The sequence below is a fragment of the Triturus cristatus genome, chromosome 4_1, assembly GCF_964204655.1.
Source record: "Triturus cristatus chromosome 4_1, aTriCri1.1, whole genome shotgun sequence".
In the NCBI taxonomy this organism is placed as follows: Eukaryota; Metazoa; Chordata; class Amphibia; order Caudata; family Salamandridae; genus Triturus; species Triturus cristatus.
Window position 1 is genome coordinate 846,252,697 of NC_140585.1, and position 23,017 is coordinate 846,275,713.

At 45.1% G+C, this 23,017-nt stretch overlaps 1 protein-coding gene across 1 annotated transcript in view; it reads left to right on the forward strand.

Moving 5' to 3' along the window:
• Window positions 1-23,017, forward strand: part of ITIH5 (inter-alpha-trypsin inhibitor heavy chain 5) — a 296,926-nt gene that overhangs the window by 158,237 nt on the left and 115,672 nt on the right. Inside the window, exon 7 of the mRNA XM_085653539.1 lies at window positions 8,637-8,753. Coding sequence (XP_085509665.1) covers window positions 8,637-8,753 — 117 coding nt within the window. The remainder of the gene's footprint in view (window positions 1-8,636; window positions 8,754-23,017) is intronic.

Here is a 23,017-nt window from a genome sequence, read left to right on the forward strand (position 1 = left end):
AAAAACGCAGGACACCAGGGATCCATGCAAAAGTACAAAATGTTCAATCAAACAAATGATTAAGGTACAGCAGCCTTGAAGACACTAACAGCAAAATTGTCCACAGAGGCATGCAAAACATCAAGGCAATAATGCCGGACAAATGTATGATGGGACTGCCAATTAGCCGTCCTACAAATCTCCTAGATAGAAACCCCTGCCGCCTCAGCCCAGGAGGCTGACACAGAACGCGTTGAACGCCCCTGTCCCTGAGTCGGAAGAGGCCGACCCACAGACTTATAGGATTGGCAGACCGCCAAACGCACCAACTGACTGATGGTGGAAGTAGAAACCTTCTTCCCCTTAGCCACACCGCCACAGGAGAAAAACAGGGCAGGAGAAAGACGCATCCCCAGGGTAAGTTGGAGGTAAACCTGTAGCACCTTGCGAACATCCAAGGCCGAAGGAACTAACGAACCCCCATCCTCAGGCAAATCAGGAATAACCACCTCCTGCTGCAAATGAAATTTGAAGGAGACTTTAGGGTGAAAAGCCGGGTCAAGCCGCAAAACCACCCTGTCTTGCAGAAACTGCAAGCAAAGCACCCAACACACCCAACCGCCTAGCGTAGGAGATAGTCAACAGAAAAGCCACATTAGCATGTAACGACAATAAATCTGCTTCCAACAAAGGCTCAAAAGGGAGCAACCGCAGACCCCTCAAAACAGTTGGCAAATCCCAGGGAGGCTCAATCACAGGAGTGACCAGACGAAAAAGCCGAAAACTTCGCAGAAGCTGACTCACCAAAGGAGCAACACCCTCCAAGGAGGCCCCCGGGCCTCTACATGCCCGAACCACAGCCCATCGAGCAGACAAAGTATTTGGGGAAGCGTCTTTCAAAAACCCATCTTGAAGAAATTCAAGGATAGAAGTTGGATCCCCAACCACAGGATCCACACAATGAGAGGAGCACCAAGAGAGAAAAGAGCCCCAATGCTTACCATAGCTCTTAAGGGTTGAAGGCCAATGCGACTGCTGAATGTCACAGGCCACAAAAGAACAACCCAAAGATTCCAATGTTAGCAGCTCAAGAGCCAGGCCATCAGGTTTAAGCGGCGAAGACAGGGTAAAGGCAAGAGAGGAACTGAAGTGGAGACAGAACCAAGAGAAGCCGGACAAACCTGTCCCCGCCAGCTGCCTCAGTAGTGGAAACCAAAGGCGGAGAGTCCAAAAAGGAGCAATCAAGAGTACAGACACTATCTCCCCCCGAATCTTCTGCAGCGCCCTCGGGAGGAGGGGAATCAGAGGGGAGGCATACAGAAGGCCAGAGGGCCAAGGAATCGAGATTGCATCCACTGACCAAGTCTGAGGACAAACCACCTTGGAACAGAACTGAGGAAGAAGAGAGGTGTGAGGGGAAGCAAAGAGATCAATCCAGGGAGTCCTGAAATGAAGACAAAGGTCCCGGAACAGAGAAACAGACAGATGGGACAGAACCGAGGACGGAAGGTTTTGGCTCAAGCTGTCCGCATGAAAGTTCAGGTGCCCCTGAATGTAAACAGCCCTAAACGTCAACAGGTGAAATTTGCCGAGGCACGAATCATAGAAGCCAGCAGATTCAGAGATGTGCACTGGGTCCTCCCCATACGGTTCAAGTAACAACGAGCCATCTGATTGTTGGTACGAACTAACAGATTCGCTCCTCGGAGAGAAACCTGAAAGAACAGAATCGCCCGCCAAAAAGCCGCCAACTTCCGTGAGTTTAAGGAACGGGGGCTGTCCGCCCAAGACCACTGACTCTTGGTCTCCAAGGACCCCATTGTGGCCCCCCATTCCCAAAGACTAGCGCCCGTTGTCAACAAGAGGGGAGTAGGAAGCTGAAAACACACCCCCTTCTCCAGATTGGGAGTGCGAAGCCACAAGTCCAAATCCCGAACCATAACAGGGGAGAGAGGAACCAGAGCGTCATAATCTGCACAGGTGGGGTCCCACTGTGTCTACAGATGATTCACCAAGAGCTTGAGGTGCAGGTGAGCCCAGGGAACCACAGCCGTGGTGGCAGCCATCAATCCCTGGACCCACAACCAAACCAGAACCGGGGCAGAAGGGCGACTCAGCAGGTTCCGCAGAAGAGTCTGGAGGGTAGAGATCCGAGCAGGAGGGAGAAACAGCGCCCCAACAAGGTATCGAAAAGACACCCGATGAACTGAGGTCTTTGCACATGGACCAGATGAGACTTTGCCAGATTCAGCTTGAACGGCAGACCCTGTAACATGGCCATCGTCCCCTCTACTGTCAGAAGAGCCTTAGGAAGGGAGGAAGCAGAGACCAAACAATCGTCAATATAGGATAACACAGAGAAACCCTGAAGCTGCAAAACCCCCACAGCAGGAGTCAATACCTTGGTAAAAGTCTGGGGAGCAGTAGAGAGGCCGAAAGGCAACACCTGAAACAGGTAATGGACCCCGTTCACTGCAAACTTCAGGAACCGCTGACTTCCCGGATGGACAGATATGTGAAAATAGGCGTCTTTTAAATCCAGAGAAGCCCAAAAATTGCCCTTTTGGATGAGGGGAATGACGGATTGCAAGGTGACCATCCAAAAATGATCCAGCCGTACCAATTTGTTTAACCTCTTGAGTGCCCATGACGAGATGGTCTCGTCATGGGCCGCGGTTGCGCTGTGCCCATGACGAGACTATCTCGTCATGAGACCCGCCCGCTAATGAAACGCCCGGCACAGGGCGTGGAAAGGGCGGGGCACTCAAGGGGTTAAAGACTTGAGATTCAGAATCGGGCGGAAGGAACCATCGGGTTTTGGGACCAAGAACAGAGTTGAACAGAACCCCAGGCCCTGCTCCGCCTCCGGAACGAGGACAACCGATGCCCTTTGACAGCAAGAGGTCTACGCCTGATAACATGGCAGACATTGTCACAAGGTCTCTTGACAATAGGGTACCCCGAAAACAGTCCAATGGGGAGGGCCCTGGAATGGAATCCGGTAACCCAGATCGATGACCGACAGAACCCACTGGTCGGAAAGCAGACTTGACCAACGATCCAGGAATAAATGGAGCCAAGCCCCCACCTTGGCATAGTCACTTTTGTCCAGCACCCTGGGGCTGCTGCTGCTGCTGAGGCTGGGATTTTTTTTTGCTTTCTGATGCTGTATATTGATTTTAGTTTATACTTTTTTTAGCTATTCTAAATTCCCTTGTTTGTTTTGCTTTTCATATTTAGTCAAGTGTCCAAATAGAGATGTGGTAAAAATGATACCTTTGGACATTTTTTGTAACTGGAATTTTTGCCAGGCTGCACTCCAACGTGTGTTTATCTTTGAAGAAAACATAAATATACGAATTTTGGATATGTAATTCTACCGCACAATTAGTACTTTATGTTATGTAACGGTATGTCTTCTTGTCATGTTATGTGGTGATTCGATACAATATTTTTCCTTCCATTAGAGTGAAGTAGTGTGTCGTAGATTGTGGTCATTGACTCAGTACCAATCCAATCATACATAAAAGTAGTTAAATTATACTTGATGTGAAAACATCAAATTGTTGACTCGTGTGTCATAATTATCAAGCAATTGTGTCATTTCCTTTCTCATTGTCTATGTAACTAAGTAGCATCAATGCGATAGACAATTAAGAGGTTTCTTTAGAAAAAAACGATATTCATTCAGCACATCCTATTCAAATTCTAGCTCTCGAATATTTAAAGGTTTTTTCCTTGCATTTAAACATGCAAATGCCATTGTATTAATACTGTCCTTTATGCCTGCCAGCGTGAAATCGTTTACGAAAAACATGCACAGTGTTGCACACAACAGAAGACAAGGCAACATGCACACAACTCTTGTAATTAAAGGCCTGCCTCGATTATAGTGGACATCCCAGCTGTGATCAAAAAGCTTTTTTCATGGAATTTATTTTGGGATCTTCTCTGTGTTGATGCTGTTTGGCATTGTTTTATGAGTTACAGACCAAATTGTATACCCAGGTTCTGAGGGACCGAGGGCACCCCATTATATTTAATTTAAAGAAAATAGACAGACTGTGCGGAGCTGTAAGGCCTGATGGCAAGCAGCTCAACAGCTTTCTTTATGTAACCATAAGCACTAATTGCTAACCTGGAAAAGTTCTTTAAAAAAGTCGTGAAAAGTCCTGCACGAGGAACTTTGTCACTTCGTGCAGGTCCTGGTCACCAAGTGCTGGGATGAATGCTTTAATTAATTTCATCCATGGTAGTACTGGGATAGATATTGGGTCCGTGCCCCACAATAAAAGAGACCCCTATTAGCGAATCAGATTGTTAATAAAAAGTGGCGCACATGTGCAAATTAGGGCAGTTTTGAACTTGTAAAAACACTCTCTAAGTGTTTTACAAGGAATAGGAGGCAGCATGCATTTGTACAATGTTTGTGGTTATAGCAAGGAAATCATCATCAGTAAAATATGGCCCATCGGATCATAAATCAAGCCCTTAAAGAGCCAAAAACTCAGCCCACACAGGGACCTTTCAGATCAGCCCTTTGGGCATAGCCAGATTTCCCTATAGGCCAGGCCAGCCCTGGCCTCAACTACTGATAATTATTTGGGCCATGGACCGGGCCCTGTGTCTGTGGACCTCCCGGTCGCCTGCAGTAACTGTGAGGAATCGGGTGGAGAGAAACAATTGCTGAGCTGCTGCCACCGGGGCGCTGGTGGGGCTCTCCTATGGGGAAACCTGGACTGAGGGCCTGAGTCAACTGTCAGCCTTCCACCACCTCATCTGGGTGGCGCGCAGCAAGTTCCTGCCCCTGCCTGGGGCCCCCCTTTTTTCCTTCTCTCTACATTCCATTATCTGCGGACCAGTTGTCAACGGCCCGAGTGGCTAGGAGCCCTCGCCTCTTCCCCGGAGCTGGCTTAGGCCCGCTTCTGCGGGGGTCACCCATCTCACTTCCTTACCTCACCTGATCCTGGCTGTGGAGGATGGGGGAGGGAAAGGTGCCACCCCACACACCATCAGAAACAAAGATGGACCAATTTACGAACCCACCGATGGGCCCGCACGACCAGGGATAGGGCTCTACTGATCAGGTGCCTGCCTCAGGGCCGCAGGGGACTGCGGACCTGGGTGAGGGACTTAAGGCCATACAAGACTCCAAGATACCGTAGAAACCAAGGTAGGGCCTGGCCGGAGTGTTGGAGGGTTGGTTCAAGCAATGGATGCCAGACAGAAAACTGTCCCTCTTCTTTGTCATTGACTGGGCCCACCACTCCTTGGTACCGATGCCTCAGCCCAGGGCCTCCACAAGACCTGTGATCCTGCGGCTGTTGAACCTTAAAGACCGAGATGCAGTGCTCCAGGAGGCTCACACCCGTCCTGATCTGGAGTTCGACAATGCAAAGATTTTGTTATTTCCAGACTACACACAGGCGGTGCAACAACAAAGGTGCTCCTTGACGTGGATCCACCGTTGCCAGGGTGAGTTGAGACACTCTCGGACAGCCCGTTGATTTTCTGCTCTCCAAATGTGGGCCTGGGCTCCTCTAGTCAACACTCTGGTCTGTCTTAACTTTGATGTGCTCTCGCTGCTTGCATTGCTGGTCTGGCTGCAGGGTGGATGCTAGTGATTAGTGATCTCTGTCGGTGAGGATGGTTGCAACTGCCCACCTCGCCTCCGGGTGTGGATACGGGTTTGGTGAGTGGGGGTGGCTTTCCTTTAGTCTTGAATTGGGCTCCTGCAGGATGCGGGAGGGCGCATCTCTTCTCATACAATATAAATCATAATTAGGCATTGGATCCTGTTGTATGGGTGCCTGCGGACCACAGTGGCTGACTGCCCTCCTAGTTAAAGACTTAGGATACATAGCTAGGGTGACAGATGCTTCCTGGGGTGAAGTGTGAGGAGGGCATTTTTGGGGGTTGGGTAGTTTTGTTGGGCTCTCGAGCCTCGATTCTCTTAATGACTTTTATGTTTTTTCCTCTTTGGTTCAAAACAGCAAATAGGCTGGTCATAATTGCTGGCTCAGATGGGCATGATGACCTAGGTCTTTGAGGTCTCCTGTCTCATCCAGTTAGTTGGGGGATTCGCTTGATTTCCCCGACTGTGACATAACCCCCCTTATATGGCAGTGCTCTCCTGGATCATAATGCGATGTGTCACGCACCACGGTCATTCTCCTCCAGGAGACGCATTTATTGGGAACGAGGTGCCCCTTTTTGTGCCGCTTATGATAGGGTTTATCATTCTGGCTTTACATGCAACTCGCTATATTACTGCGCAAATCTCTCCCAATGGCTGTTACAGTGAGCCATACGGATACCCAGACTTGTTATGTATGACCCTTCTCCGGCGTGGAACATGGCTTAGACAACTTTGGAAGCTGGACGGCTTTCTGCTATGGGATTGCATTGGTATCTCATACTTGGGATATGTCTACAGGGGTGGGACCATTCTATCATTTTAAGACCTGAAGGAGATATATTCCCTGTCTAACTCGCAATTCTATCAGTACCTCCAAATTTGCCATGCCTAGCTAGCTTATGAGCCTCTGTGAGAGTCACTGCCGGAATATAGTCCATTGGAGGCGAAGCTCTTTCTAGGGTGATTGGGTAAAGGGGCCACCTCAGTGATTGATCCATTATTATCCATGCCCCAGACGGCCTCTAAAGGGCCAGATGAAGGTGGGTTTCCTGGGTGGTAGAGCTGGACGAAGATGACTGGAGGGAGGATTCTATGGTACCCACAGAGCTTGCGATCTCGATGCAGCTGCCCATGGTGCAGTTCAACTATTTGCACACAATATACCTCACGCCGAGGTGCCTGCAGTCTTTGTAATCTGCTACATGAGTGAAATGTGTGCGCAGCATAATGCCAGCAGCTGGTTTTTTCAAATTGCTTGGGCATGCCTGGTGCCAAGACTCTTTTGGAAGGAGGTGGGTCACATACTATCCGAAGTCCTACACTGACCCTTAACGTTGACACCTCGTGTAGTATTACTGGGACTTATGGAGGAATTGGGGGGTCCTAGGGCTGAGCGTGCCTTTCTGGGGTCTGCTTGTTTGATGGCCAAACGGGACGTTGCTTGAGTCTGGAAACAGCAGCAACCACTGACGGTGAGGGGTTGGCATGCGGGGGTGGACTGGTGTGCGCAGCTGGAAAAGCCGATTTTCGAGGTAGGGGCTGTCCAAAGAAGCATGAATGTATATGGGGGAAATTGTCTAGTTATTATGGTTTATCAATGTGATGCTGCTCTGTAATTTGCCACTTACACTTGTGATTATTGTCATTCCTTGCCGATCCATTGGTCGAATCTTACTTCATGTAATACTATGCTTTGCCGCAAAATTTCGATAAAATTGGTTATCAAAATAATTATTCAGGCTACATTCCAATCCATCATTGCCCCCCAGATGCTTTTTCAAATAGTGACCAGTTACAACGAAATCAGGTTTGGTCCTGCTCAAATAGCTAGAGTCCCTCTTTGGAATGATTCCAAGCTAGGAAGGGTGTGGGTGTCTCTGTGAGTGGTTGGTCTGACACTTAGAAACTTCTCCTGTAGCCCAAGACTGACTCGGTAGAAGTGAATACCAAACATGGCTTTCTTGTTTTTAACAAGCCCAGAGGCTTACATTGAATCAAAACAAGTGTCTGTTACGGTCTTGTCCCTCTCATAAACCTGCCAGAAAGCTTTAGAAACAATTTTGCCTGGATCAAAACGTAACTATGTCAGCTTTACAGTCTGGAATACATCTTTGTAATGGGTCTTTGCCATAAAGATCTTTGCAGCAATTCATTTTGTCTTTAAGAAAATTTCCACTGTACTTATTTTAACTCTAGCAGTGTTTACATTTCCAGCCATGTCTCTGTTCAAGCACATTGTTTCTCAATGCCACACTCACCCATCACACAGTACTTGCAGAATGTAAAATGTAAAATCCGCGCTTAACCAGAAAAAGATAAAAAAGTGAAATTGAATTTTTTGATCCTTCTCATTTGTCACCTTCCAGGACAGTTAAACAGTGGCGGCTGCCTCCAAACGGGGGTGGTCGGGCGGGTCGGGATGAAAAAATAAATAAACTTACCTGCTTTGCTGCCGCATCCGCCGCACGTCTCTCCTTGTCTTCCCGGCTGCTGCGTGCAGCCTGCACCGGAATCACCCAGGCTTCCAAATCTGCCAGCCAATCACAATGCTGCAGGAGCAGCGTCGCGATTGGTCTGATTGGCCTGTTTGGCTACTCAGGCAGTCCCTGGGGAGGCTGGGCATGGTCTCCATGGGGCTGCGCAACACAGCCCAATGGAGAACATACCAACTACGGAAGTCTGCTTGGCCGGCCCTAGAGGGCCGGTCAAAGCGCCATGCGCACGTAGGGAGGGAGTTCAAGTCACTCCTGCTCCCTCTGGATCAGCCAGCCCCGCCCCGCGTTGCAATGGAAAATAAAATGATAATAACTTCTTGTTATTATCATTTTATTTTGTATTTTCCACTGCTCAACGAGCAGTGGGGCGACGCTCCTCCGCCTTAGTGGAGGAGCCGCCACTGCAGCTGAATCCTTTGGTGTAAACTAACACCTTTAACTTGATAAAAACTCAAACTTAAACAATATAAAAATAATTAAGACAATCACTTTCATGGAGGTATTTATTCTTCTTTCCTCTATAGGTGGTGAATGGCTTCTTTGTGCATTTCTTCGCACCCAAGGATCTCCCGCCGCTGCCAAAGAATGTTGTATTTGTGATTGATACCAGCGCCTCAATGGTGGGGACAAAGATGAAGCAGGTATGTGGATCAAACACAGCAGTGCACACACAGTCCCACTTAAAACACTCTATAACACAGACAACTTTTGAGGGAAGGACAGAGAAAAATCTCATATTCTGAGTGCATATTTTCTATCTGATTTGGAGGTAAAATTCTGAAATAAATAGCTGTTATGCTGTTGATTAACCTGAGTGCTAATCTTTGCCTACACTCTTCACCATACTGTGTGATCCTGGGCCAGCAAAATACTGGATGTGGTGATCTTTGGTTTCCTTATATGCATGCACCGAAAGCTTTTAGGAATGGATCATAATGGTACAAAATGCATTCAATTATCGTGTTCATGTAGGGGTCAGTAAAATGAATCGTCCAAACGTGATGACAGCATTTGAATGTCGACGAAAGACACATATGGAGAAAGAAGTTTTCGAATACAAAACTCGCATAAAAGAAAGTACACCTCGCACTCAAACATACTTCAGGAGTACGCTCGTTGACTCTTCCTGGCCTGGGTGCTGCAAAAATATTTGTGTGTAACATTTAAATGATTTCTCCTCCTTTTACAATTCAATTTTCCCACCGGCTTGAGATGCCAGCTAACCTGATGCTGCCATGAAAGCGAGAAAAAAACACTGTTTCGCTTGTAACTGGGGGCTGCTCTCCTGCGATTGACAGAATCTTTCCTGCCCCGCTCTTAACAACCCATTAAATAAAATAACAGACTGTGGGCGCAGACGCAGCGTGAGAGAGAAGCTGTCCACCTGGAGAGACCTGCCGACAGAAAGCACCGATTTTCAAAATGGCTTATTTAGGGTGTTTAGCTGTCATTAAGAGGCCCGCCGAAGGATCATAAAAACTACAAAGCGCATGTGCATGGACTAGACCATTAATTTTGCATAGATGTGGTGACGGAGCACTGTATTTATATGGGACACTGAATCAAAGAGCTGTTTGAACCACCCCCTCCCACCCCTCGCCAGTCACACACCACAGGTCCCTGGACACTATGAGAGTTTCTCATGGGAATCGAACACTTTTTTCTTTTTAGCGGCAGGCTGGAGGGCACTTCTGTGATTATAGTCTGTGAGCTTTCAGCAAAATGATTAATGGAGAAGTACTCACGGCATTCTGGACTGATCCCTTCGTCTTAGAACTAGTTGCTTCTGCGTTGACACCTTCTGAATGACTTCACAGATCCCGTTGCAATGGTTCAGACTATAGAAGGGCAGAACTCCTGGAATTTCACTCCGATGAATTCCGTGGTGTTACATAAAACTCCGCAAGATTCTGTGGAGTTCCGCGAGTGGGCATAATTGGCACGTCCCACTGAGTTTTAGCCCTGGGAGCTCAGTCTGTGCTGCAAAATCAGCAGGAACTGCAGCACACCGCGTGCCAAAGGGCGCTGCGTCTTTGCTGCTGCTTGAGTAGATTATCTACTCGAGTGGCAGCTTTCTCTCTGCGATTGCCTGCGTTGAGAAAATCTCACCGGGTGCCGTCCTAGCCGCAAAAATCACGCTAGGGGCACCAATTCTCACTCGCGCTCATCAACATAACAGTGGTGAACTTTGTGTGGGAAAAAATCTGCCACGCTGCGGTTGACGGTGTTTGCCGGAACTCCGCGTTACAATTGTAATGTGGAGTGGGCAAAACTCCACCGGCGCTGTGGAATTCATCGCCCAGGCCTAGTTTAGATATGCAGCTTTATTTAAGAGCTAGTCTCCATAACTCATATTTCTTACCCATCTCCAATTTAATTATCGCGGCTAGGAGGCATAAAAGGATACGGGATATTTAATAGAATCTGCACAGTAGTTTATCCCTGGGCACAGGTTACTGCTTATATGAACACTACCACTGGTAGAGGGCACAAGGAGGCAAGAGCCATGATGGAGATACAGCAAAATCGTTTATGGAACCTAGTCAATATTTCCTTCATTGTTTCCAAAGTCATAGGGAAGTGTGATATAACCTGACGTTAACCTGAGAGGTGACCTCAGGGCTGCTGCATACAAAACATAGGTCCAACAGACCAACTCAGTGGTCCTGCAGTTCATGCCTAGGAAGGCTATATATTTTAACTGTTGAAGACTGGAATGACCAACATAGGCCCCGGAGTACTGGATCGATGCCAGTTTATCAAGCTAACCACTAACTATGCGCATTACGCCTGCCACTCCACTCAAGATCCTATGGTGCTCCCTAGAAAAATGTAGACTGGGCGTTTTCACTGGTGGATTTCAGAAAAATGTCTCTTTGATGTTAGTTTTAGACAATATTGTTAAATAGGTCTCTTGCTGTGCACTACTAAAATTCAGATCTCTCTCTCTGCCATGTATTCTCTCAGGAGCAGATACACCTTGTGTCTTATCTTCTGTGGATAGCTTGAAAATGAAGCCCATCTACCCTGGGTTCACTTTGGTTAAGAAGTCCTCAGTTTTTACCAGTGTGGTACAGGACACCTGCTTTTAACATCTTAGAAGTCCATGAAATGTGGTAACCTAGCTCTGGCAGGGATCGATCGAAGGGGAAAATGTGCCAAATATTGATAGCTGTTCTATTTCTGGGAGCTTCGAGGGTCGGGCACAGACCAGGAATTGTATTTTTGGAAAGACCTGCATAAGCATCTAGAGGAGGACGGTGCCTCGACGTCAGCGTGCACACACAAAAACTCAAGCATGTTTTGCTCAACCAGAACTACACTTTCTGGTGAAAGTACAGCTTGAAGCCTGCCTCTACTCAGCGTGAAAGATCATCAGATATGTTGGCACTCATTTCAGTGATTGTCGCCAAATACCAGCTCTCAATTATGTGAGCTGCGAAAAGTAAGCAAGATTAAGTGTGTTAAGGAAACTGCAGGACTCCTCCCCTTTAAAGGGAAAAGCGGGAAGCCTTCAGTTGAGATCTCAGAAAAACATTTTGAATGGGTTGGTCAGCCTGCGCGTCTCACTATTTTCAGCTGCTTGTTAGAAACGGGTTGCCTAATATACTTACTGGCAGAAATCAGCAAAGGTATAAAATTGGAAACGTTCAAGGTCGCTGAGAGGAATGCATTTGTAATTCCCTCCTGGAGGCTAGAAATGTTCCAGTGGAAAAACCCCCGCCATCCTAGGAAGCTACCAGCACTTGCTTCCTGTGTGAGAGATGCGTGCCGTCTGAAACATCGAAATGAAGCTTTCTGTCTCAACCAGCTCAGATCCCTGGGACATCAAGAGGTTCCTTTTCCCCAGGGCCGCCCAGTTCCATTCTCAGCAACTGTGAACCCAGGAGTTGAAGCTGATTTTGGTCTGTCCCTACCATCTCCGGTCGGAAAAGTGGCTCAGGCTCGTTTCTTTCAGATTTGCGCTGTAATCAGGTTTCTGCTGTTCTTTGGCACACACCGCATAATGCCAACATCTTTATGCCTCATGCTGTGGCTGCTGTGTCTACGTGGGTCTGTCAGTCCGTCCTCGGCTGCCTTGCATTAGTCAAGACAGTGCAGGAGCAAGCACAAACACAAAGATCGCTCTATGATGTAGGCATCACTTTAAACAATTCGATTGTGATGTTTACTAATGTGTCGTTGTAGTCAGGCTTCTGGAAAATGATTTAATTGTACTTTTAACTGTCTGTATATGTGTGCTTTTATGATGTTTTTTAATCATCGAATAAAGAAATACTGACTGAATTCGATTGTCCTGTGTGGTTGTAAAGCTTAAGCTATACCTCAGATAAAAATATGAATGAAGTATGAGGAAGAGTCAGGCAAGAAGTCATGCAGGCATACTTTTTAAATAAGTTAAACATGGTGCTACCCAGTAGCAACTAATTCATGTAGTGTGTGTTGAGTAAATTGGAAACTACACCTTCTTTTGGAAGTGTTTCCTGGAGAGATTGCAGGGATATGAACTTGCCCTTATTACCTGCCTCTGTGTCCCTCTTCTTCGTCCCAGTTCATATTTATGAGATGACTCCACCTCTGAGACAGAAATTCCAATTTGTTAATGCTGAGAATATAGGCTTCGTCCACCCCATTGACTGTGATATATGTGTCAACATTTCCATCCTCCTCCTTTTGTTTCCTGCCTCTATTTGCAACACAGAAATCCAGCCTCTCTCTCTCTCTCTCTCTCTCTCTTTCTCTCTCTCTCTCTGTCTCTCTCTCTCTCTCCCTCTCTCTCTCTCTCGTCGTTCCTCCCTACCAGGCTTCAGGGTAGTTTAGGCACTATGCAGGATATTATTTTAGGGAACTAATGACTTTGTTCTGGGCTTATGTTGAGCAGGCGCTTGATTTTGCATCAGTATACTATATGAATGAGCTCTGTTTTGATGATTTGGAGGATTAATTTGGCGTACAGTGCCCAGTGGTTCCATTTGACCCTCGTTGTGGTGAGAATCAATAGTTGATGAGGTCTGCTCCCACATGTTCCTTTTTTCGTACAGGAATGCCGTTAGGATATTCCTGGGCTTAATGAGTTAGCTTTCTGGTCCCTTGGGTTATCCTTACATCTTTGGGCTCCAGAGAACTTCAAATTGGATGCATTTTCTTGCACATGTTGTACTTGTTTTTTTGGGTTTAGATTTCTTTCAGTAGGCTCGCATCTCGTCTGTGTTTGTGTAAATATTGAAGAAGAGGCACTGTGGCATGGCCTGATATGTTCTTTTGGATTCACTGGCTCAGTGGAGGCTTTACTGGTGACAGGAGGCCTTGAGACAGGTAAGGTGTTCCTGCAGCCTGTACTTTTCTTGGTGTTTCATGCTGCTGTATGTGCCATATATGGCTGTTTGATGATGGACACTGAACTCGTGGAGGTTACTGTGGTGAGTTCTTCCTCCCTGGTCAGGCCTTGGATGAGCTGTGCAGTACTGGGGGTTATAGGTGTCCATTTTTCATGGTCCTGGTTGGCATGTGTGGATTTGCTCTGCTCTCTGACTATGGACCTGGGATGCTTCTATCTGTCCTTGCCTGGGGGTTGAACTCCATCTCTGCAGCAGGGGATTTGCTTGTCCCCTTGTTTGTCTCAATTGGATTCATCCATTTGGATTACAAACTCTTACTTTGCACTTGTAGGACTCTTCCATTAAAGTTATGAATTGTATATGGCCATTGCACTATTCCTACGAGAGGAGTAGGAGCCTCATATCTCACTAACTTTATATCTTCACTATAGCACGCGTTGCTTTAAACGAATACATGAAGGTTGATACGTGAGTTATACACAATAATGAATGCTTTCTTTGTTACATTTATGAACCAGCTACGTTAAGCATAATCATAACCAGATAATGTTATCGCATAATCATGAAGGTAGTTCTCTTTGGCAAAATATGTGTAGCAGCCCAGGGAGTTGTTCTCTTTTATTATATGAACTTTAACTGTATTCCAGCCATGAGGATATGTTGAGTTTCATTCCACAAGAGAGTTGAAAATGCAGAGATCGTCACCAGCTTTACTTTATACAAGAACAGAAGCTAAACCTTAAAGTTCATACCAGAGCAGAACAACAAATCTTCTCCTCTCTTTAGATATGATTGCTGCTACAGTCCAGATTGAGCTGCGCTACGCAATGAGGCATTGAGCAAATATTTACTGTCTCTGTTTCTTTCTTGTCCCATTCATCCTTTCCCTGGGTCCACTTCTAACCTATGGTGGCAGGGAGTTGGGAGAGATGTGAAAGCAGCCCCTTTGGATCTGCTGTGCAAGGTTAATGTGCCTTGAGTCTGTAGGCTCTGCTCCATTTGGTTTTCATGCTGTGCAGTTGTCTCCAATTGTGGGGGCTCTAGCAGGGTTTTCTTTTTTAGAATGCCTGTTCCCATGGCTCCTGCAGTTGCCTGTGCTTTATCATTCCCGTTTGATATGACTGGGCAGTGGTATGGCTCGTGTGCCATTAGGCTTCTGCTGCTCAGAGCACCCGAACCTCCTTGGTGATTGGTTTGGTCTTCTTTTTCTCCTGGTCCCAGGTGCCGTTATTTCAGCTGCTGTACGTGTGACTGTACTGGCAGATGGGTAAGTGCCCTTTATGGTCTGCAGGTTTGGCCACCGTCTTGGTTTCTATGCAAAGTTTTTGGATGCCTTTCAGTTCTTGTGGGCTCTGCCATGGCTTTACCACTGGTACTTTCTGTACTTTGCGATGATTAGTTGTGGCTCCTTTTTTGTCACTTCCATGCAGCTGTGTCCTAGTATTGCAGGGACCCTCAGGTATTTATGGTCTCCTGTGCCTGGGTTGTAATGTAACATGTTCCCTTCCCCACATGTTGTTGGACGTCCTTCATCCAGCGGAATCTTGCTTGTTAGGGTAGGCTTTTGATTGCCTGTCTTGGTGTGACTACTTTGGCTTAAAGCTCTAGAATGTGCTGGCATTGGTTGGCTAGGTTTGCTCTTCTCTCCTCTGTCACTTGGTCATCTGTCCTTCAGCTTGCATTGTTAGTTGGACTCCAGGGCATGAGTTCTGTCATCCTTTCTGCCTGGTCCCCTTGTTGGAGTTGATAGGTTCATATCGCTATGGTTTCTTTCCTCAGAGTGGCAGGTAGACTCTTTGATGCAACTCTTCAGTATCCTATGCTCACGCCTCCAGGCTAGAAGAATATAGAAAGGGATCGATGGAATACTTGAATTAATCTCAGGTACTGTTAATTACTCAAGGCTGCATCCCAAGACACCCTAGATTAGTCCCAGCCATATGCAAATCAGCATTATTTGGTCTCAAATAGGAACATTCCAGCCTAGACTCCCAGGACAGGTCCTCTCCAATATGGAACACAAGCAGCAAAAGACCAATTGTAGCCTATTTGGACACCTTCAGTCAGGTGCAGCTTGGTTCTACTGGCACAGTGAGCACATAACTCATGTCTGGGCATGCCATTTTGGTAGTTTGGGTGGGACTGTTCCTATTGGAGTAGGGCCAAGGCTGATTTGCATTTGGCTGGGTCAAATCTGAAGTTGCATTATGGGGAAAATGATGGAGTAGGAACGACCAGGAGTAATTATAAATGACTCAGATTAATTCATTCAATTCATCACTTTTTTGTATGGTTCCAGGCTAGTCTTTTTGTCATACTGTTTCTGATTGTCTGCCTTATTTAATAGTAGGAGCTGTGAACCTTGAGTCCTGTGTGACTGGATTATGGCTTTCATGAGAATTAAAATGTCTCCCTGTTCTTATTTCCTTAGCACCTGGTCCTGTTGGATGGTTGCAGTCATTCGGCTTAGCGCTCTCGTCATCTCAACATGGCCTTAGTTGTGCAGGCTTGTTTAGCAGGTCTGTGGTATGTGTCATAGGTATATGGCGCTACAGAGAAAGTGCACAAGTATTATTAGTTCTCTAATACGATGGTGCTGAAAGGCGTAGAGACACCACACACTCTACAGATGTAAGCCGGAGCTTAACGTTACTTATTGCTGAAGCCTCAGCACACGTGAATAATATATGTGTCGTCAAATTCATACATAAAATATGAGTACATAAAGAAATTCAAATAACAGAGTACAATCTTCTTCTTGTCTTCTTTATTAAGACGAGTTCTGGTGAAGTATCGAGATTACAGCCATTCACAGCCAACACGTGTTTCGTCGCATCGGGAGTGTACTCCCACGACTTCCTCAAGGCTGTGCAAATAAACAGAAAGATGCCAGCTCATACCGTGAAAGTTAATACAGTAATTAAAATCCACAGTAATCAACATTACGTTTGGAATTGTAATCCCAAACACAGTGAATAATTGCGTGCTGGAAAAGTAAATTTCCAAAAGAAAGATAGGAACCCATAAGGGGAATGATGAGCAAAAAGTCTTCGAAGCAAACCAAACACATGGAGAGAGAAAAGGCCCGATTGTGATACTACGTGATTGCTTGGTGAACTACTGGTTGTGCGAATTAATGATAACATTATCGCCGTCGTGGGAGGTAAACGCCATGTCATCGTTAAACAAAACGTGACTGAATAAATAACACCCAAAGTGCCGAGGTGGAGTATTTACCTCTCTTTGTATTCTTGAAAATTCTGTTAAAACCGGGGAAATACAATAAAATTGAAATAATATCAGATAATGATCCAACCGTAAGTTCAGTAAGCAATTTTCAAGCTAAAATATGGCCAAACCTACTTTAATTGTGGTTGTAATTCCGGCCCACAAGGGGTTCTAAGTTCAAAGGTAGAAATGAGGGATTCCACAGAATTAACAGGGAGGTGTTCGTGTTCAAACACTTCTCTATGGAGATAAGAAATACACATGTCAAGGTCCGGACATTCTGTAGTGTAATCGTATTGTTCAAGACGACACTTCCTATCAGAGATGAAAACAGGGTCTAGGCTCATTCTCCCCGTACCTACTATAAAGCGTAACTTATTCCAAAAGTCCCACTGCAAGTCGACTGCAAAGTATGCAAGACCAACATTGGTCCAAGCTATAGCTTATGATCTCTAAGTCTCTAGATTTTTAGTATATTGTGTGATTCCAATTGCCATCTCGAATTTCAATCAAACCCCGATGCGATAACAGGAAAAAGGTTCCTCGCTCCGTTAACAACTAGTCGTAATATCCCGTGTGAAGACCATAAACGATTCACCTTCGAGCAACCAGTGTGCTGTTCTAACACTCCACCAACCTATATCTAGGTAAAACCGTAACCTTACCTGGCGTTTTCTCTTCAAATATCGTGCCCTCGTTCTCACATTGGTCCACTAAGCGCAAGACCCGGGTCCGCCGAGTATGGCAACCCGTCTTCCGTGTGTTCGTATCACGTGACAGGAGTCAGACCGGGAATATATCCGGGTTCGCTCGTCAGCATATGCGTCACTACAATTAACATAGTGAAAAGACTCTGCGTTATTCTACTGCCTTCCATCCCTCGAATAGGGATCCAGGCTTATCACTGCTTAATCACTACAATTCTAATAATGATCAGAATGAATTCGGTCCCAACCATAAATAATAATTAACATATTTGGATAATGAGCGGATTCAATTGGTAGTATATATGCACCCTAATCAAGTGAGGTGTTGGATGTTGCCCTGATCACGTGAGGTGTCAGATATTGTCGTTTCGGTGGTCCTCAATTAAAATCACCAGTTAAGATCTATGAGGCATCACTTGGCCTGTAAAGAAGTTCAAAAGCGATTACGATTATTATTTTAAACCGATTGTGGACGTGATGTGTGCGTGAGTCGGCTATATTCGTGCCGGTTGATATAATTTCTTAAGGTGAGTGTCCTTAGGTCTCTCCACAAGTAAGGTCAACAAATTATAAGTTCAAAGTGCGATTTCAGACGTGAAATGTTCAACTATGTTCAAAATTATTAAACATGTAAAACAAAGAACAAAGGGTATTGACACATCCCTGCGTCCGGAAGTACACACACAAAGTGAACATAGACATTTAGAATCCTGGTTAAGTAATTATTAGTCTAAACTTAGCGTGACACAGTTAGCATCGAATTGCTCCGTAAATGTAAACAATACATCATTGAGTTAAACGTAGTATATACTAAAATATTCAAGAGTGAAGTAGATAGAAAGGTAACCTTGTGCGCCACATTCATTGTTAACTCATTTAAACTGAAATACACAGTGCGACATTTTGGTAGTATAATCATGTGTCATGTTTATAGTCTCAACTGTTTAGCATTGGTGATCAGTTCCGTCTATCTGCCCAAGAAGTAATGGAGCTCATGGTCGATGTTCAAACCACATTCAGTACTCCTCATTTTTAGAATCCATAGTGCCTCCTTGCGTCTCAGTGTCAGTTCCCTATTGCCACCCCGGGGGTGTCTGGGTATGTAGTCAATCCCATAGTATTCGAAGCGTTTCATAGTTGTTTGTTTGGGGCAGAAAGACATATGAGCAGCTATAGGGTATCTCATATCCCCATTCTTAACTGCTCTCATGTGTTCTCCGATCCTATCGCGTAGTGGCCTGATGGTACTGCCAATGTATTTTTTCCCACATTTGCACTCTATAACATAAATCACGAATTTGGTGAGGCAAGTGATGTTGGTCCTGATTTTGTAAGATTTGCCACCAGGGCCTCCAAATTCAGTGATTCTAGCGTGTGCCCATTTGCAAGCTGTGCATTTACCACAACCGGAAAAACCACATGAGTACGTGGTCAACCAATTGTCTGTGTTCCTGGGTGTAGGATAGCTCGGACTCAAAATATTTCTAAGTGAGATGCCCCTTTTAAAAGTTATGTCTGGTTTGTTACTGATGTAATCGTTAAGTGATCTGTCAGCCTTCAGTAGATGCCAATGCTTGGTGAGACTTCGTCTCAAGATCCCAGACCAGTCGTTATAGTTGGTAACCAGTCTTATCTTATTATCCTGTTTGTTTGTTACTGTTTTGTCTTTCAGAGTATCTACCCTAGTAACTGAGTCAATTCTCCGCTCGGCCCTCCTCAGGACCTCCTGAGTGTACCCACGATTTTTAAATCTCTTAAGGGTACTCCTCTTATGTGTTTCAAAGTCAGTGTCAGTGCTACAATTTCGTCTCACCCTAACTAGTTCTCCATATGGGATTGACCGAATTTGATGTGGTGGATGTGAGCTGGATGCATGGAGTACCGAATTACATGATGTTGCTTTCCTGAATAGTCTGCTCTGCAAGCATCCGTCCTCCACATAAAATTCCACATCTAGAAAGGAAATTTTATTCTTACTCTGTTCAGAGGTGAAGTGGATATTTTGGTCATTGTGATTAAGATGTTCTATGAATCCAGTGAGTCGTGTTTGGGACCCTGTCCAAATCATAAAACAATCATCAATATACCTTCCCCAGTATAATATTGAATCATTCCAATTGGTGCCCAATGGGCCCCAGATCATCGTCGCTTCGAACCATCCCATAAAGAGATTAGCATACGAAGGAGAAAATCTGGAGCCCATTGCAACACCCTGCTTCTGTCTGTACCAGTCACCTTGAAATAGGAATACATTATTATCTAGTAGCAGTGTCACCATTTCCATAAGCATTTCAGTATGCTCCCAAGTGGTAGCTGATCTATTATATAACATTCTTCTTACCGCCATCATCCCTGCCTCTCTCTTAATGCTGGTGTACAGCGCTGTGACATCCAAGGTTACCATGATCATCCCATCTTCCCAAGTGAAATCAGCTAAGGTACTCAGAATGTGTTTTGTATCCCTGATATAAGAAGGAAGGTTGACCACCATGGGTTTCAGAAATGTGTCAACATACTCCGAGATTTTTTCTGTTGGACCCCCAATGCCCGATATAATGGGTCTGCCAGGGGGAAAAGGACAAGTCTTGTGGATTTTAGGTAAAGTGTATAAGCATGGGAACCTCGGTCTATCCACTTTCAGAAATATCAGTTTGTCATCGTCAATTAAACCTAGCCCATGCCAACGCCTGAGTTGCGTGTTTATGTGATCTGTAAGGACTCAAATTGGATTTGTACTTAGTGGCTCATAGCATTTCGGGTCTGCAAGTTGTGATCTGATCTCTTTATTGTAGTCTAAGCTACGCATGACCACCATGTTGCCCCCTTTGTCAGCCTCGCGTATAGTAAGGTCATAATTATTACTCAAGTCTTTCAGTGCATTGCGTTCCTTTCTAGTTAGATTGTCATGTGTTGAGTGGGTGACTGTTTTGCTGTCTTCATGTTTATCTAGGTCCGCTAATACTAATTTATGGAATATATCAACATTGTTGCCAGCGGTCAGTGTAGGGGTCCATTTGGACTTTTCTCTAAGGTTGCTAGAGATGTTATAGTCTGTGGTGATGTTTAAATCTCTCAAAATAGCATCTGTAGTTGTGGCTTCGTCTTCGCATTCCGTTAATGACAAGAGGAGTCTGGTGTCTAAGACGTCTTGTATTGAATTTTCACTAAGTGTAGACATGCCCAAATGTTTGCTCACACGTTTATTAACAATATTCGTGGATTCAAAATGCTTCTTAAGTTTAATACGTCTGACAAATTTGAACAGATCTATTTTTACATCACAAATATCACCAGTAACTCTCGGACAAAAATTCATTCCTCTGGTTAGTACTGATATAGCATCCTGAGACAGTTGTGTGTCACTTAAATTAATGATGTTCACGTTATCTATCTCCTCTGGTTCCAGGACCTGGTCCTGACCCCTGGCGTGTCCTCTTTTCTTTCCTCCTCTCTTCCCCCTCCTGGTTTTTCTCCTTGAGGTGCCCGTCTGTACTCCTTGTTCCCCCTCTTGACTCTTGCTACCTCCGCTAAAAAATTACTACCAGTATTGCTGGCATTACCCAATTCCTCTGCCTCACTGCCACTTGTATGTGTCGTATTGAGGGAGGTGGAGCTAGAACCTAGTGAGCCACTCTCAGTTCGGGTCTGTTGTGTATCCCTGGGTATAAGATGATCATATTTCTTGGCGAAGGTGAAAATACGCCCCTCGCAATAGTCACGCTCATCTCTTCTTAACTTGCGTGCCTTACGTATCTTTATCTCTGCTACGTGGCTTTCTATAATGTCATTAAGGATAGTGTAATTCTTAAAGGTGCCTTCTGGTATATTCAGCTCCTTAATCTCGGACTCCAACGTGTCTATGTCTCTCTGCAGTTGTGTGGCTTTCGTCTCACAGTTCTCTATCAATATGTTCATTAATTTGTTAGAGTTGTTACACAGTTCCTTTTCCCATTCGTTCATTAAGTCTACTTCCAAATCCTCATAAGTAGGCAGGATTTGTGACCTCAAACCCCTAGGAATCCTTTTTAGTTTTATATACTGTTTTAAGGTGGCAGCATCCCACCACCGTGAGAGTTCATTTTTCTTTAATTTTTCTAGCCTAACGAATTTCTCCCTTAGGCCTTCCTTCTTGGTAGTAGAACCACCCTGCGATAGTGTGCTCAGGGGTGTATTGCTAGCGATGTTGTTAAACAGATCCTCGGCCTCTTTGTCCCTATTCGGTCTATCTCCCATATTGGTAGGCATGGTGTTCTCCGTGCAGCCACCTATTGAAAAAGCTTGTTTAGCAGGTCTGTGGTATGTGTCATAGGTATATGGCGCTACAGAGAAAGTGCACAAGTATTATTAGTTCTCTAATACGACGGTGCTGAAAGGCGTAGAGACACCACACACTCTACAGATGTAAGCCGGAGCTTAACGTTACTTATTGCTGAAGCCTCAGCACACGTGAATAATAAATGTGTCGTTGTCAAATTCATACATAAAATATGAGTACATAAAGAAATTCAAATAACAGAGTACAATCTTCTTCTTGTCTTCTTTATTAAGACGAGTTCTGGTGAAGTATCGAGATTACAGCCATTCACAGCCAACACGTGTTTCGTCGCATCGGGAGTGTACTCCCACGACTTCCTCAAGGCTGTGCAAATAAACAGAAAGATGCCAGCTCATACCGTGAAAGTTAATACAGTAATTAAAATCCACAGTAATCAACATTACGTTTGGAATTGTGATCCCAAACACAGTGAATAATTGCGTGCTGGAAAAGTAAATTTCCAAAAGAAAGATAGGAACCCATAAGGGGAATGATGAGCAAAAAGTCTTCGAAGCAAACCAAACACATGGAGAGAGAAAAGGCCCGATTGTGATACTACGTGATTGCTTGGTGAACTACTGGTTGTGCGAATTAATGATAACATTATCGCCGTCGTGGGAGGTAAACGCCATGTCATCGTTAAACAAAACGTGACTGAATAAATAACACCCAAAGTGGCGAGGTGGAGTATTTACCTCTCTTTGTATTCTTGAAAATTCTGTTAAAACCGGGGAAATACAATAAAATTGAAATAATATCAGATAATGATCCAACCATAAGTTCAGTAAGCAATTTTCAAGCTAAAATATGGCCAAACCTACTTTAATTGTGGTTGTAATTCCGGCCCACAAGGGGTTCTAAGTTCAAAGGTAGAAACGAGGGATTCCACAGAATTAACAGGGAGGTGTTCGTGTTCAAACACTTCTCTATGGAGATAAGAAATACACATGTCAAGGTCCGGACATTCTGTAGTGTAATCGTATTGTTCAAGACGACACTTCCTATCAGAGATGAAAACAGGGTCTAGGCTCATTCTCCCCGTACCTACTATAAAGCGTAACTTATTCCAAAAGTCCCACCGCAAGCCGACTGCAAAGTATGCAAGACCAACATTGGTCCAAGCTATAGCTTATGATCTCTAAGTCTCTAGATTTTTAGTATATTGTGTGATTCCAAATGCCATCTCGAATTTCAATCAAACCCCGATGCGATAACAGGAAAAAGGTTCCTCGCTCCGTTAACAACTAGTCGTAATATCCCGTGTGAAGACCATAAACGATTCACCTTCGAGCAACCAGTGTGCTGTTCTAACACTC